Genomic DNA, 15858 nt, shown 5'->3' on the forward strand with positions numbered 1-15858 from the left:
GTAAGAAAACGTATAAGTATTCTATCCACATGCAGATCACATATTTTCATATTTACAGCAGCGGAAACAGACGGCTAACAGCGGGGCCTGTGTTCTGGTGTGCTACGTCTGGGTTTTCCTGCAGAACGAGGGCCACTCGGAGCATCGTTTTATATTAAATATTCAGTGCTTACCCTGTTATTAGTCCACCGAGTTGATCTATCATAGCTCATTTACACCAAGCTGATATTTACAGATCTACAGAGTCCATTTTTTAAGCATTCGCTTTTAAAAAAACACCTTTAAATGAGTTATTTCCCTCCATTTGAGTTGGATATGCAAGTCATTTTACACACAATGATTCAATTAACTAATCCTAGTCTGTTTTTTTTTTTTGCCGATAATTAAACTGTATTTACAAAAGCTCCACCCTAATGGATAAAAAGGTGAACCTTATTCATATAGAAAAACAATCACATGCTAAATTTGTGCTTTTCTCCTCTGATAGTGAAACCTGCGTTGCCGCTTTTGGGTAAATGTTGCCGTCCGTCCAGGCCGACGTCAGCCCAGCGACTGCTCCAGGTAGCCATGCTGCTAACAGAGGCCAGTGGTGACGGTGAGGCGGAGGAATAAATGAGACTGCTGGGACCCGGGGGGGCTGTTGTGGCCTGCATGTGTCAGAGGATGTGATGGATGCAGCCGCCATGCTTCTTTAAAAACAGAGCGCTCAGTGGAGGCCGGGGCGTTTTCTCAGCAGTGTGTGACGTCTCGCTCTCGTTTAGAGGTGGGAATTGGTTCCCTGTGACCTGAATTTGCTTTTTTCTTTTCACAGCAAAAAAAGTATAATTAGTCAAATGTAGTTGAAAAGGTCTGTGAGAGTTTGGGCTGCTTTCCATTTTGCTGAGACGTTGGATCTGGTTGTGAAACCACGTCCAACTTTAACGCGTTCTGGTTGCAGATGGTCAGTGAGCAGGTCAATTATTATGAGCAATACTAGTCAAAACAATAAAAATATTTCTATTTATATAGGTTTAAACACTAAAGTCAGATAGATCCGACAATCAATTCAGGTGCAAACATTTTGTAGCGCTAATAAGTGGTAATAAACCCTTTATTACCAGTACTGGTACATTTATTACTAAAATATTTACAGGGACATATCGTGCGTTTCAATTCTTCCTTTTTACATTGAACTCACTCAGTTGTAGTTTATAGAAAGTAGAACTGCAATGTTTTGGTCTGAATTGATGTAATTAAGCCTGAGAACAACACGTTTTGTTGATGTCAACCAGTGCTTGTCTTTATTTAGTCCTGAATTTATATTTAAAATCAGACTTTTATTGTAGCCTATTAGTCGTACGTTCAGCTTTGACAAAGACGGCAGATGTTGAAAGGTTTGTTTAGCCCATTTGATAATTTAGACACCAATAAACAACTTTCTGCACAACTTTTCTTCGAAGCTTAACTCACTTAACCGTTTTTCTTTTCAAATACATATAAAATTCTTCTTTCGTTTCAAACCTGTATGTAAACGGAGGTAGTTTGGAGAAGTTGTTCACACTCATAGTCGGGGGTGAAATGAATAAAATTGAAATGTTATTTTGTTAATTTTACAGTTTACAGTGTTTTTTCTGCAGCCGTTGAGAAGCTGTTACTTCTATCGGTGTTTACACCAATTATATGTTGGAATAGGCTTCACAGAAGTGGGTCGACTGTTGGGGAGCATGGTTTTTATAATAACTTTAACCTTAATTCAAGGTTTTCACCCGCAGAGCCAGTCTGCCAGACAGAGGCGCGTCTCTATCCGGCGTCTGACAGCGTGGGCTGAATGGCATGAAACGCCGCCGCCCCGCTCCTCCACACACCGACGTCTCTGATAAGCGCTCGTTTTATTGAAGCTGAATGCTGGATCGTTATCACACCCCGAACCCACTTTATCTCTCCACTCACTTCATTTTGCCAAACAACCGCGCTACAATAATGAGAGCTCTGTGAGGTTGGGTTCTGGGCCCAGATGAAAATGGGCTTTGAATCGTGGATGTCATTCATCTGTTCCCCGAATCCCCCCCCCCCCCCCCCCCCCTTTCATCTCTTTTATCACCGGCCCTCACTCCACGGCGTCCGTGAATTGGTCTGTCTGCAAAGAAACCAGGAATCCAATTATGCTCTGAAGAGCTGCGCCGAAAGTCACAGAAATGTCACTCTGGGTTTTGTTTTTTTTCCTGAATTTTCCCTTTCCCAGAACCGGGCGAATGCAAACTCCAGCAGGAGCCGGAAAAAAAACAAAAACAGGGGATGAAGATGCTTCTGACAAGGTGTTGAGTGAGATAAAGCGGACGTCTTGACAGGCTTCTCCAGACGAATCCTTCAAATGTTGCCGATTTGACACTCAATATTTGAAACAAGCGGCAGAGAGGTGTTGCTGCTCAGTCTACTTGAACCGGTTTCATCTCGCAGGGTGTCTCTTCTCTCCTCTCCTTTTTTCTTTTTTTCCAGAAATAACACCTCGAGTAGCTAATCCCGGCGAGCGGATGCTGAAAGCAGCAGTTTCGAGCGGAGATGCGGGGATGTTTCTCTGACATGCTTGTCCTGTTAATAACAGAGCGAGTGGGAGCGGCCTTGAAATGCAATCATCGGCGTGATTCTCTGAGGCGGCAGACAAAGCTGCTTCAGAGGAAAAACTCTTTGCCGTTTGGAGCTAGGATTCACTGAAAGCTGACGGTAGCCTCAGACGCTTGTCGTTTTCCTGTTACTGAACCGGTTTGACATGAACGCAAAGGATTGGATAGAAGTGCGGGGAGTGTTTTTATTTCCTAACGCATGCATGTGGTCTACGCTAACGGTCTAGATCTGACCCTAAGACTTTTTCTTTTATCTCTTCCTGAACTTCATGCACTGGATTGCTTTGTTCTTTTGATAGGCGGCCATGTTGGTGTTTTCTTTTTCTTATTTTTTTGTGCATTTGTGAATTTGACGTGTGTGTTGTGCACATCTACGGCCATCCTCTGTATATTTTATATTTGATGTTTCAGGAGGACGGATAAAGGATTCGTCCGTGTTTAGATCGTTTAAAGCTTCCGGAGGCGCTCTGGTACTTCCTGGTTACTCCTTCTGGGCGGCCTCCTCTCCCTCCGCCTCCGTCTGGGCCGGGTCGGTCTCCGCGGAGCCCCTGGAGGGCGTGGCCGGGGACGCGGCGCCTTGCAGGCTGCCGTCGGGGGTGGCGGCCGAGGCCGAGCGAGGGTTGGAGGCGGGGCTGGCGCTCATGACAGAGTCCGGGGTTCGCACGGCGCTGAGGTCTCCGTCGGGGGCGGCGTGGGCCTCCAGGCTGTCGGAGAGCACGGCTTCTGTGACGGCGGGCGGCGAGGCGGCGTTCAGGAGGGGCTTGTGGGAGGCGTAGGTCATCACGGCCTCGGTGTCGCTGTCCAGGTGGAGGCCAGAGTGGGTGAACTCCACGCCAGAGTCACTCATTTCCAGAAAGCTGTCCGAGGGGAGCGTCTGGTAGCGGCCTGGTTTGGACACCTCCAGGCCCTGTGAGGAAGAAGAAGAAGAAGAAAGTATTAAGAGGGGATAAAAACCAATACAACCAATATTTATTTTTTTATTCCATTCAAAAATAACTTTAGAATTCATACACGCAACACTAGCAAATCGATGCATTGTGAATGAAAAGGAGCAATCTTACAGTGTCTGACCCTTATCTTACAATAATTGTGCATCAGTTCTGTTACTTCATCTTTTTTTACAGTATTTCCATCCATCTTGTCTCAGTTATCCATATTAGCTGTAATTACATTTTACAGTATTCAAAAAATATTATGTAGCATAATTCAAACTCAACTCATAGTTCTTTACACATAAACAAAAGAAAACATGTAAAACACAAAAATATTTCCTCTTCAAGGAACATTATATAGAAAAGAATCAAATGCTAAAATGCTAAATTTCTCTTAATAATATAATATTATTATTATTGATCATCAACTTGGTCACAAACCATTTAATTATTCCATAATTTCATATTTACTCAATACACTTAATTTAATTTATTATTTTTTTAAATACTTTAAGTGGCCTTGTTTCTTTAATTTCTTTGTTGATATTATTCCATAATTGTACACCTTTCCCTGTAACGCTACGTTCTTTTACTGTGTTTCTAAATCTCGTTTTTTTAAAGATATAAAATTATCATCCATAACAATTTGTTCCCTCAAATTAAAAGTAATACCAGGGTTAACCACCATCCTATCATGTGAGAAAAAGCAGTAAATCAATGCTTGGTTCAGTGAAATTACAGGTTTACACAAACTCACACCTCCAGGGTCGATATCTTCATGAAAAACTAGAGTGGAGGGGAAAAAAAGGAAAAAAATGGAGAAAAAGAGAGAAAAGAAAAAAAAGGAAAAAAAGGGAGAAAAAAAGAAAAAAAGGGAAAAAAGAAAAAAGGGAAAAAGGGGGAAAATGGAGAAAAAAGAAAAGAGAAAAAAGGGGAAAAAAAGGGAGAAAAGGGAAAAAAAGAAAGAAAAAAAAGAAAAAAAACCAGAGTGTAGGGAGAAATAAAGGATTAAAAAAAACTAAATTTACACAAATGTGTTGTTTCTTCTTTGACTGCTGGAATCATATTATATTATATTCAGAATATATATTCAGAATCTGAAAAAAAGTTAAATAAGAAAATTGTTCTCTTTCATTTCATTCGGGAATCTCACAAAATCTTCAAACAAGTTTAGTTTTTTTTTTCAGACATAGAAGGAAAGAAAATGTGTCTTTTCTATTCAGGGTATGTAAACATCTGGACTTCTGGACAGGTCAAACTTAGTCATGTAAATCAAACAGAAAAACAGTTTAGTGAAGAAAATCTCATATTAAATCAGCATAAAAATGTTTTTTTCCCCTTTCAGGAACGATCCTCCCTCTAACATGTCCTGCTAAATGTAAATAAGTTGAAGCGTAAAACAGTCACTGAGGCGATTTGTGATTCATAAGTGAACCAGAATCAGAGGAAGAAACTGTAGTTTCCGTCTGATCCTCAAAGATGGAGCACGGTGACTCCAATCAGCCGACGCAGAAAGCTCCCTGAACCCTGACCGCTCCCCGCTCGCCGCGCCTCCTTCAGCCCCACAAAAGGTCCCTGCTATAAACTTTAATCCACTTCACTGCTGAGAGCAGCGTCTGAGGTTGATTGCTTTTTAATTACGATCGGCACTTTGGTGGCATTTTGTTGCCGGCGGTTTCTGCTGACTAATCCCAGTGACCATTCCTGACGCTCCGGCCTTTTATTGGATTTTAATTGATATACTTCAGGAGGACGCACCTCTGAGAAACTCAGCAGCAGCCGCTTCTCATCATAAAACACAACTTTAATGATAGAAATAATCATTTAAACACTTATACTTTGGTATAATAACTTATTTATGATAAATATTGCTCCATTAGCTCAACATCCGGTGTCATGTGATCCTTAATGTTAATAATTATTTAGAGGACATTTCTCTTTGTGTATGCTTTTACAGATTTTCAAGCTTTTCCTACAATTTAAGTTTAAAGAAGCTAGTGAGACAGACTAACAATTCCTCACTGTGCTTTTAAATTTTCTAAAACATCTACTCAAAAACAAAAGAGAAACATTCTTTAATAATTTCATTAACCTCGGTGCACAATTAGAAATAAATGCGGCGGTATTTTATTCAGTTTTACTGCCTTCATGTCACGGACGGTTACGTTTAGACACATGTTCAGTTTGGGCTGTTAGCCGCTTTTAATTGACCGTTTAGGTTTGTTCTCACATTATTAAGCTTAAAGATTAGACTAAAACAAAACACCTGCAACACATTAATATAACGACGCACATAAAGGTAATTTAGAATCAGATCGTTTCATGCTGCGGTTACGAGGCGCTGACATTCATATGCATTTACTCCCTAATTTTGCAGCTTTAAAAGTTTGGGATTAAAGTTTTGTGCGATAAAAATGTGATTATTTAGGCGGGAGGCCTAGAGGACGTGAAGGTTGTTGGTGTGAGAGAAGAAGATGCAGAAGATCAGAGTTAGATGGAGAGAGATGACTCTCTGTGGCGAGGAAGATGTTTGGTCACCTTAAATCTTTATGTTCAATAAAATGATAGTTGTTCCAGAGAGGCTCGCTTAGAATTTTTTTAAATTAATAACCCATAATTAGGTCTTAAACATAGTTTTCCACTTTAATATATTAAAAATGATTATTTGTCTGATGTAGTAATCTAAGTTTTCATCAGCTGTAAGCATAAAATCATCATAATTAGCATAAATAAAGGCTTGAAAATATCAGTCTATGTTTAATCAGTCTATGTAACACCTCATTTAGTGAAGTTACTCAAATAAATTAATTTTTTATTAATTATAATATATTGAATGGGTGTGTAAAGAGGGTGATACTAGTGCTACTGGGCAAAACATTAACAATAAAGTTAAATTAATCTTCACACAAAGACAGAAACTGATTAAAGTGATCTAATAAAAAATTATTGATTTATTATCATAGAAACATTGATTTTTCATCATAAAAACTTATTGCTTTATTGTCATAGAAACATATTGATTTTTTATCATAGAAATGTATTTATTTATTATCATACAGTGGAGATGTGACTTTGACAGCAGCACTCATTGGAATTGACCGGTTAGCAATAAAAAGAAAAAAGAAAATTTATCAAGCACCTCTAAAGAAAACTAATAAATGAATAAAAAAAATTATTAACTGCTGCTAAAAAATAGATAAAATATTGTACAATAAACCAAACGAGTGAAATAAACATGAAACAAATAAACAACAAAGGTCCTTATCAACCAAATGACTAACTAGTAAAAACTAAACTAGGACTAGGACAGGAAAGCCAAACCACATAAAAACCAACAATCATCTAACTGGAAAGTCTTAAAAAAAGAGACGATTAAAAAAGAGTAAAAGAAAGAGAAACAAAACCAAGAAGTTTGTAGGAAAGTTAATGGAAAATAAAGATGGATGGACAGAAAAACAGAAAAACTGCAAAGAATTGGTTCTAAGTTTGAAAAAGAACGTTTTACAGAAGAAAATGTCAAAAATAATCCAAGAAGAAAACCTTAAAGCGGCAGAAATGTAAAACATAATAAACAGCAAACATTCACAGACCATCAAACGTTTCTTTTACCGTCAATCTAAAGCTTTATATTATTTTTTCTCTTACCTTGATGGTGACCTCGGTGGCCTCTGACGGCTGGTCACACACCGACTGCGCCAGCGACTCCTCGGTGAACCTGATGTACGCGTCATGGACCACCTGCACCCACAAACACACACATCCCCACAGCATGAGTGGGTTCCACTCCACGGCAGCGTAGCATCCCAACAGCTGAGGGTTTCAGTCACAGCCGGTCATCAAAGAACACGGAGAACACGGAGAACATGGAGAACACGGAGAACACGGAGAACACAGAGAACACGGAGAACACCCACACACCGACCACATCCAGCTCACAGAGATCTGTGGAGGCTGAGAGGAGGCTGAGAGGAGGCTGCCCTGCTTCAGAGATGTTCGCTCTCGCCAGGAGGAAACAAAACTCAAATATTTGTTCTGAAACATTAAAGTAAGATTGAAACCAGATGGAAGTAAAAGTAAAAGTAAAAACAAGAAGCAGCTTTCAAAGGATTCTGCTCATCAAGAGAACAAACCTGGCAACATAATCGCCTCCTGAGTCTAATAACCGCATTATAGCTGCTGACGAGTCGTTTAGGTCGCCGTGAAAGGACTTTGTCCCACTTTTACAGAAGAAGCCACGATATTTCAACCCAATTTAGGCCTGGACTTTGACTAGGCCACTCCAGAACAATGAGGAATTTAAAAAGCGCACTTGCTGGTGTTCTTTATATAATTGCCACGCACCGACCCAACGTTCTCCTTCAGACTAGAGCTTATGGCACCATCAGCGAGTTCCCACGGCGCTGAAGCAGCAGCGCAGCACCAGACCATCACACTGCCACCACCGTGCTGGACTGTCTGTAGGACGGCCGGTTTCAGAGATGTTAGTTTTATGCTAGAAAATTCCACGTTTGTCTTGTCGGTCCACAGAATAATTTCTCTTTGGGGTCGTTAAAATGTCTTTTTGGGTCTGCAGCAGTTTTAGACTCAGAAATTTCTCACGGAGGCCTTTTTTTTCCCCTAGTTTTTGAGCCGTGAACTCAGCTGTGAACAAAATCTGTGGTTCTTTAGCTGTTTTTTTCCGTGACCTCCGAGATGAGCCGTTGACTCCTCAGAACGTTCTCCACTATTGCTGGTGAAGGTTCTCAGTCATCCAGGTCATGGTCATTCCAAAAAAAAGTAAAAAACAAAGCAACTGGACTTGTTTTCCGTAGTTGAAGACGTTTCGCTTCCTCTCCAGGAAGCTTTCTCAATTCAAAAAGTGCAAAAAAATTCTCCACTATTTCAGGTTTTCTCCATTTATGGATGAATTTCTCTCTGTGTTTTGCTGGTGTTCCAAAACCTTAGCCTTACAGGACTGACTACGTCACCGACTTATTTTCTCATCTGTTGTTTGAGATCTCTTAAGCCAGATTCATGCTGTCAGAGAGGTTTAAGTGCGTTCTGACAGGAACTCAGCCTCACTGTGACTCATGAAATTAAACTTATTATCCAAAAATTAGGTTCATCACAGTTAGGGCGGGGCAAGATATTGAAATTTTAAAACGAACGAGATCTCAAAAAGTACGGAAGCCGAGAGTGGACATATTCAAATGTTTTATTTTCCATTGTCTTCTCTGGATAATGACATGATTATCTCTAGTTTTTTTTCTTCTTTTTAATGCTTATGTTTAGTTTCTCATTCTGCTTAAAGCCTTACTAGAACAGGATCAAGCTGAACATGTCAGATCGTGGAGAACCCGCCGTTGATCAACGCGTCAGATTTTACTTCTCTCGAGGTCTAACACAGCCTGAGATTTCTCCGTCTTATAGAGACTTGACTTTGGTCAGTGTGTGTTGTCCCTGTTCTAGGATCTATAAGAGCGCGTCGTCCATCGTCTCAACCTCCACCATCACAATGCAACAAATAATCAGCTGTCATAATAACAAACGTTACGAGATTCAAGGAAAACAGGAAGTCACAAACACACATGAACGATGAACACAGACGCATATAAGAAAAGAGGAAAAACCTGCAGCTTTAACAGTTACAACATTAAAAAAAAAACAGGAAAAATGTATCAATTAGTAAATAAATATTCTCTTATTTGAACACCTGACATTAACAGCAGTGTTTCTAAGCTTTCTAAATGTTTGCGTGTAATTTAAGGCATCGTTTCTCAATCCTGGTCCCCAGAAGTCGCTGTCCTGCTTGTTTCTGGTGGTTTCCTGCTGACTCACGCCTGGTTTTAATGAACGGCTGATTAACGAGCTTCTGCAGCCGTTGATGGCTGCTGAGGAGCGAATGAAGGCTTGATTCAGGCGTGTGGAGCAGAGACACATCTAGAAACTTCAGATAAGTGTGGAGATTCACTGCTTTAAGGGATTCTGAAGGATCCTATAAATCTTTGGACAGAGACGTCCCGTCCTGGAGAGCTACTCTCCTGCAGCTCATGGACGCAACTCGCCTGAATGCATGGCTCGTTACAGGGCTAAGTCTGCAATAATGGAAATGCGTAATGATTTAAAGCTTTAAAACAGTAAAATGATTTTTGTTTTGGTTGAAAACACAAACACTTTAAGATTTTAGGTCTTAACGATGATTTCGATATTTGGCAGTGATGATAAACTATGTTTTTTTTCCTTATTTATTCAGTTACTTTATATTACTTTGGTGTACTATGGGGTAGTGGTGGCCCAGTGGTTAAAGAACCACACTTGCGTTCTGAGAAGACTGCAAGTTTCCGGTTCAAATCCCAAAGACTGCCACCATGGGTCCCTAAACAAGCTCCAGATTGGTCCCTGGGCGCTGTAAAAGCTGTTAAATACAGAGTTAAAGAGTTAAATACAGACGACAAATTTCACCGGCTTTTAAACGATACGGCAGGAATACAAATCAGTAAAACAAATCAGCTGAGGCAAAATTCACAAAATCTGCTTTTGAATAAGATCAAAACTCCTGGCAGGCCGATCGTTAACTCTAATTTTCCTGACAAGTGAGACTGTAGCAATAAGTGTTAAAGCAGCAGGCTTTACTTTATTACTTCCCAACATTTAATAACGGCACAACATGAACACGACAAACAAACACAGAAAAAAAAACTAACAGACTTATTTTCTGTTAAATTAGCTTCACGGCACAGAAACCGGCGCATGTTCTCACACACACAAACATTTACATCATGATTTACCTTTTACAATAACACACCGAGGATAGAAATGTGTGCAAAAGGAGCACTAAGTCAGCCCAACGAGATCTTTAATCTGGCCCTGAAGCTTTACTGGAAACGCTTGTGATGACGGTTCATGAAAATAAACAGGTTGTTGGTTTTTAATTCAGCAGAGAGGGAAAGAAAATCTGAACGAGTGAAATAGAGATTCCTGTGATGCTCAGCGAGAGGCGCGTGTTTTCAGCCCCGTGACTGAGTGAAACTTCACTTTACAGCTGAAGCTAGACCTCCTGACATTTTCACAGTCTGGAGACGTGTAAATATTTATATATATTTGACTGATGGTTCTTTTTAGAGGGACCAGAAATCTAAATTTGTCTAGAAATGAACATTTCAGCACAAACAGGGTGTGCGTCCGGCTGAACGGAGTATTACCAACACCTTCTGGTCCACAGCGTGGTTCAGAAACTGTGTTCACACCTAAAAGGGTCTCCCTTCCTAAACAAAACAACTAGAACATACAGAATGTCATTAAGTTGCTCGATCTCCAGCCCCGGCTGTGCGTTATATCCCCTAAAAACCCCGCCGCCCCATCAGATATTCAACAGCTCCCTCTGCGGCGCTCTAATAACCTTTCAGAGTGAATTCCTGCCGCCCTCGTCTTATTTCTCATCCTCTCCCCGGAGGTTTTGTGTTTCTAAAAACTAATAAGAAAATTTTTCACTGACATTTCTCACACAATCCTATCTGGTGCTTTGCTGTTATTCATTTATTTCTTGCACACGGCCCCAAACTCAACCTGGCAACTTGCAAACCTTGGCTCTGGGCTGTTATGTTATGTACACCTCTTTCCTGCTTGTCTTCATTCCACCTAGATGCAGAAACTTCTTCCCAAAATGATGCATTTACTCGCTTAGATTTAGACTTAGACTTAGACAACTTTATTGTAATTTTGTACGTACAGAGTGCATACAGAACGATTCTGATGCACATCTGCATTAGTGTGTTTTTTATTTCAAACCTGTTTAGTTTCCTCCCTTCCCTGGTCTGGACATGTGCTGAACACCTAAAACTGTTATATTAAATGAAGTATACTAATCTACTAAACATTTATTTAACTTAAAATAAGAGAAAAACTTGCTGAAAATAATACAATAATGCTTTTATTTGTTTAGCTCTTCTGCTTTGCCTTCATACCTGCCATCAGCTGGACTAACAATTTAAGAGAAGAAGATATTTAATTTGTTAACTATCACATTATCTTATCAGAATTAGATTTTACATTGTGTTTTGTCTTTTTGTTTGTATTTTCATAATGATTTTAAACATTTATTAATCACAATTTTTCCTTCATACTGCAGGTCATTTTAAAGGAACTCCGATAAAAAATAATCCAGAGAGGTTTTGGCTTATTTTGGGACAGAAAACTAGTGTAACAACTTTCATAATTGACCTTTTCCCCAATTTTTTTATTGTTACTGAAAATAAAATTATGTCATTTGGATAAAGTCCTGCACCAGAATATTATTTTTATGCATCAGGTTCTTTTATTCTCACTTTGTATCTGCCCTCTTGGCCAGGCCGTGGTTGTAAGGAGAACTCGTTGTCAACTGACCTTCCCAGTCAATTACAATTTAAAAATAAATAAAAGATTAACTGCATCCAACCCACTACCAAACACAGGTCTCTGGACCCGAGGAAGCGACGGTTTTCTTTGATAGAAGCCAATCGACCTCCCTGTTTGTCTCAACCCATTAAGACAGAGATGCATAAACTCCTCGCAATCGTTAAATATTTAATAATTCATTTTACATCGATTTCCAACTTTGTTTTCTATCCCTCACTGCTGGTTACGTGTACATCCTAATTTCCATGCCACATTATGCAGCAACGTTGTAAATAAGAGATGATGCCACAGCTGCAGGCCAGTCACATGAATCCTGACAAGTCTATAAGGATAACAGAGACACTTTGTTTCAAGTCTCGGTGCCAGATCTGCTTGAAGTAATTCATCGACTTTAAGTCAAATTAGGTCTTCAATCAACATCTGCTCGATCATTACGTCTGATGGCTGCAGTTTCTCTTGGCTCTGCAGGAGTCATTGAGTGCTCAATATCTTTAATGGCTTTATGTTATCGCAAACAGTCTCAAAGATACCGAACACACACATTTCTGAAGCGGCCACCAGAAAGTTTGTCACAGAAACAAAGTTGATCTAAGGAACTTGTCTGGCGCAGAAGCAGCACGACTCTCTGAATATCAAAAAAGAAAACGGAGGAGGAAGAGGAGGAGGAGGAGGAACCAGAGGAGGCCAGAACACAAATCTCTCACCGAGAAGAGGCGCCGTTTGAAGCTCCTTAATGTTTGAGGGGGGGAAAGTAATAAACATGCAACACCATTAGCTTTAAAGTCAGAAACATCCATTTATGTGCAAGAAAGCCTGTTTTCCAGAGACATGATCTGCACATTGACCACGTCAGATTATTCAACTCTGCAAATGCAAACATACGATATGAAACACACGCATATCTGCACGTAATTGACTAAAAGATTTGTTTGCAAACCACTCAATCCATGACCTTGTTGCTGCGGGAGTACTTCACACCTAAACTATGATGCAAACCTGGAAGAATATCGCCACACCTGATCAAAAAATAAAAAAAATAAAATCACAATTCTGCTGAGTTTTTAAGATTTGCACAAAAATGCAAAGATTTGACAGCGGAAAGAATGAAAATGTTGTGCAGGAGAGGTTTTGCAAATGGGACATAAACAACTGTGACACTAGAGAAATTACATTTTCTGCTAAAATGCGAAGCGAACGCTGAGGGGCTGAAAGAATCTGCTGACGAAGCTGCAGCAGATTGGATGGTTGAAGGTGAAATGTCAGTTAGCTGGAGGACTGAAATTACTTCTTACCAGAACAGCTTAAGATGCAATATCAGGAGGAAAGTGAGGAAAGTTTAAGCAAGAGTACAAAATTTCATCAAAATTACTTTAGGGAGAGTTAAGATCTTGTGTTCGAGAGCCACGTTATAACTTATGTTACGGCTAAATAACTCAGAACCTGGAAAGACAGAGACGCCGGACATTTTTTATTCATTGTTATTGGGTTTGGTAATATGAAAAACTAAATTTGGCATAGATTTTATGTATGTCGGATCTGCAGAAAGGATCTTCAGGGCTGACCTTCCTCCACCCAGGACGTGTAAAGGTCCAGGGTGAAGAAAAAGGGGCGGCAATATCTTTGCAGATCCCGCTTATCCTGGACACAAACTGTTTAGGCTTTTATTTTTGAGTTGTCGCTACCGACTGCTTTTTGCAAAAATTAGACAGTTTCTTCTCCCAGGGTGTCTCTCTGATGGACACTTAACAGTACCAGAGTGTCCAGATCAATACCATGCATATTTGTACTAATTCAATCTTGTCAGCCTATTTTGTTGGAAGAAAGAAAAGAAAATGAAAAGCTATATTTACAAATTATCAACTGAGAGCAACAAAAAATGTTTTATTTCCCACCAATTATTATATATTTATATTTAAGATGTACATTGAGAGCAAACTGGAACCAAAGTCAAATTCCTTGTTTCTGCGCACAAACATGTCCAAAAAGCTGATTCTGAGAATCCTTAATTTAAGAGTCCCAACGTGGTGAAAAAAATCAACTGAAACGTTGCGCAGAAGTTTAAAGTTTGATTTTAAAAATCAGGAGATTCCACTCCAACCTGAAACTAAAAATCCAACATGGCTGCCAAACATCGTAAATACAGTGATGGTTGCAATTATAAAAGTGTTTTTTTATACTATTGATGACTAATCTGTATTTTGATCCAAAAGACAACTTACAAAATGTGACAATGTCAGCGAATGTAACATGTCTGACTGCATGAACAAATAAGGAAATCTTAGCTATTAATTACTCTTAGCTAACAGTAGTTAGCTATTAGCTACTATTAGCTAACTACTATTAGCTAACAGTAGCTAATAGTAGTTAGCTAATAGTAGTTAGCCTGAAAACTGACTATTATTTGAAAATCTCCCTTCTTTTCCAACTACAGGAACACGGTTTACTTGCATGTGACCTCATTTTCTATCCTAACCTTCGAGGCAAATAGGGTGCAGTTTGTGTCTATTAGCAAAGCTAGCATTGATGCTAACACCATCATTAGCTTTAAAGGTCAGTGAGCCACAAAAACAACCCAGCAAAGGTAGACAAACACAATCAAACACTGTATGTAGGAGGTGAGAAAAATGTGAAATGTAGGTCTTATGGCTGCTCCTTCGTCTTGGTGAAAACATGGATGGACTTCAAATGTTTTATGTCAGAAATAAACTATTCCACTATAGCGTTTTTAAAAGCGACTATATGCAAGATCCTGATCACATTCTTGCATAACAACAGAAGATCTGCTACAAAAGTAATCGAAACATTAAGGTTAGCGATTGAAAAGAGGAACCTAATGACTTGTGGAAACACTAAGCGGGGCATTTATTAAGCATCTAAACTGTGTTAAATCAGCTGTATAATAAGAAAAAAAATGAGGCTACGCAATTAGAATAAAGCTGTTCTTGCCAGAAGAAAAAAAACAAATATATAAATCTAACACAAGTTAGAGACTCCACGATGACAGGAAGCAGACAATTATTAGAAAATGAGACAAATGGTTTTTTACTGATGATTTGCGAATAACGCACATAATGCGCTCTGCTGATGTCAAACAGCGAATCGGGTGTTGATGGCCGGGTGGTTTAGAGCGCCGTCAGGCCCCCTCGTAGAAAGGTCTGAAACATTTATTAGCTGGGATCCAGAACAATTGTGACCTGAAGTGTGACATAAATAATCTCAGCTTGTGATGCGGCATATCATTATTGCGAACACTTGGCATAACCTAATCGTCCCCGAGAAGCAATCAGTCTCTGCGGCGGGGCTGCTGGTTACGATGAGCGCGTCTTCTGCCTGCGGAGGCTTTTTAATTGCTCTGAAGATTCAATTACTTTCAAGCCACATTTGCTGTGAGACTGCTTGAGGAATGAGGGGGACATCGGCTTTGAATGACAATCAAAATTAAACAAAAGGCTTTGAGAATACCTCCCCTCATTGTTAATTGTGTCAAAACGCCGAATTTCGGGTGTCAAGATTTTAAATGAATCCCAGATGAATTGTTTATTTTTCCATTTAAAGCTGATTTGGACATATAGTTGCTTTATTAAGCCTATAATGTTGAATTATGATACTATTGTGCAGAATAATGATAATTTATGCACCTGATGTTTAGGTGCTTTTGAACAGGGGATCCTTTAATTTGAAATTCAGATGTTATTTTGGTGATTATGGTCAAAACTCCAAATTACCAAATCAGTTAAACAGCCAGTATAACGAGAACAACAAAGGGACATATAATCGCATGTTATTCAAGATTAACATTTATAGAACGATAACAATGGTATGGCCCTTAAAAAAAGCTCTTTTGTAGTACATTATTTAAAAAGCGAAACACTTACTATAAAGGCTGATTAGTGGCACAAATTATAATCGTCGTGGACAATTGAGCAAACTAAAAATCAATGTTTCCTGGTGGT

General features: G+C 39.4%; 1 protein-coding gene across 1 annotated transcript; it reads right to left on the reverse strand.

Annotated features, from left to right (window-relative positions):
• Nucleotides 1-2464: 2464 nt before the first annotated feature.
• LOC118565388 lies at nt 2465-14273 on the reverse strand. Its single transcript, XM_036145799.1, has 3 exons — nt 12610-14273; nt 7178-7270; nt 2465-3507 (listed from the first exon to the last, which is right to left on the reverse strand). Exons 1-3 carry the CDS (start codon nt 12700-12702, stop codon nt 3082-3084), a joined length of 612 nt encoding a protein of 203 aa, XP_036001692.1. The 5' UTR covers nt 12703-14273; the 3' UTR covers nt 2465-3081.
• Between the last annotated feature and the right edge of the window lie 1585 nt (nt 14274-15858).

The sequence above is a fragment of the Fundulus heteroclitus genome, chromosome 13, assembly GCF_011125445.2.
Source record: "Fundulus heteroclitus isolate FHET01 chromosome 13, MU-UCD_Fhet_4.1, whole genome shotgun sequence".
Classification (NCBI taxonomy): Eukaryota; Metazoa; Chordata; class Actinopteri; order Cyprinodontiformes; family Fundulidae; genus Fundulus; species Fundulus heteroclitus.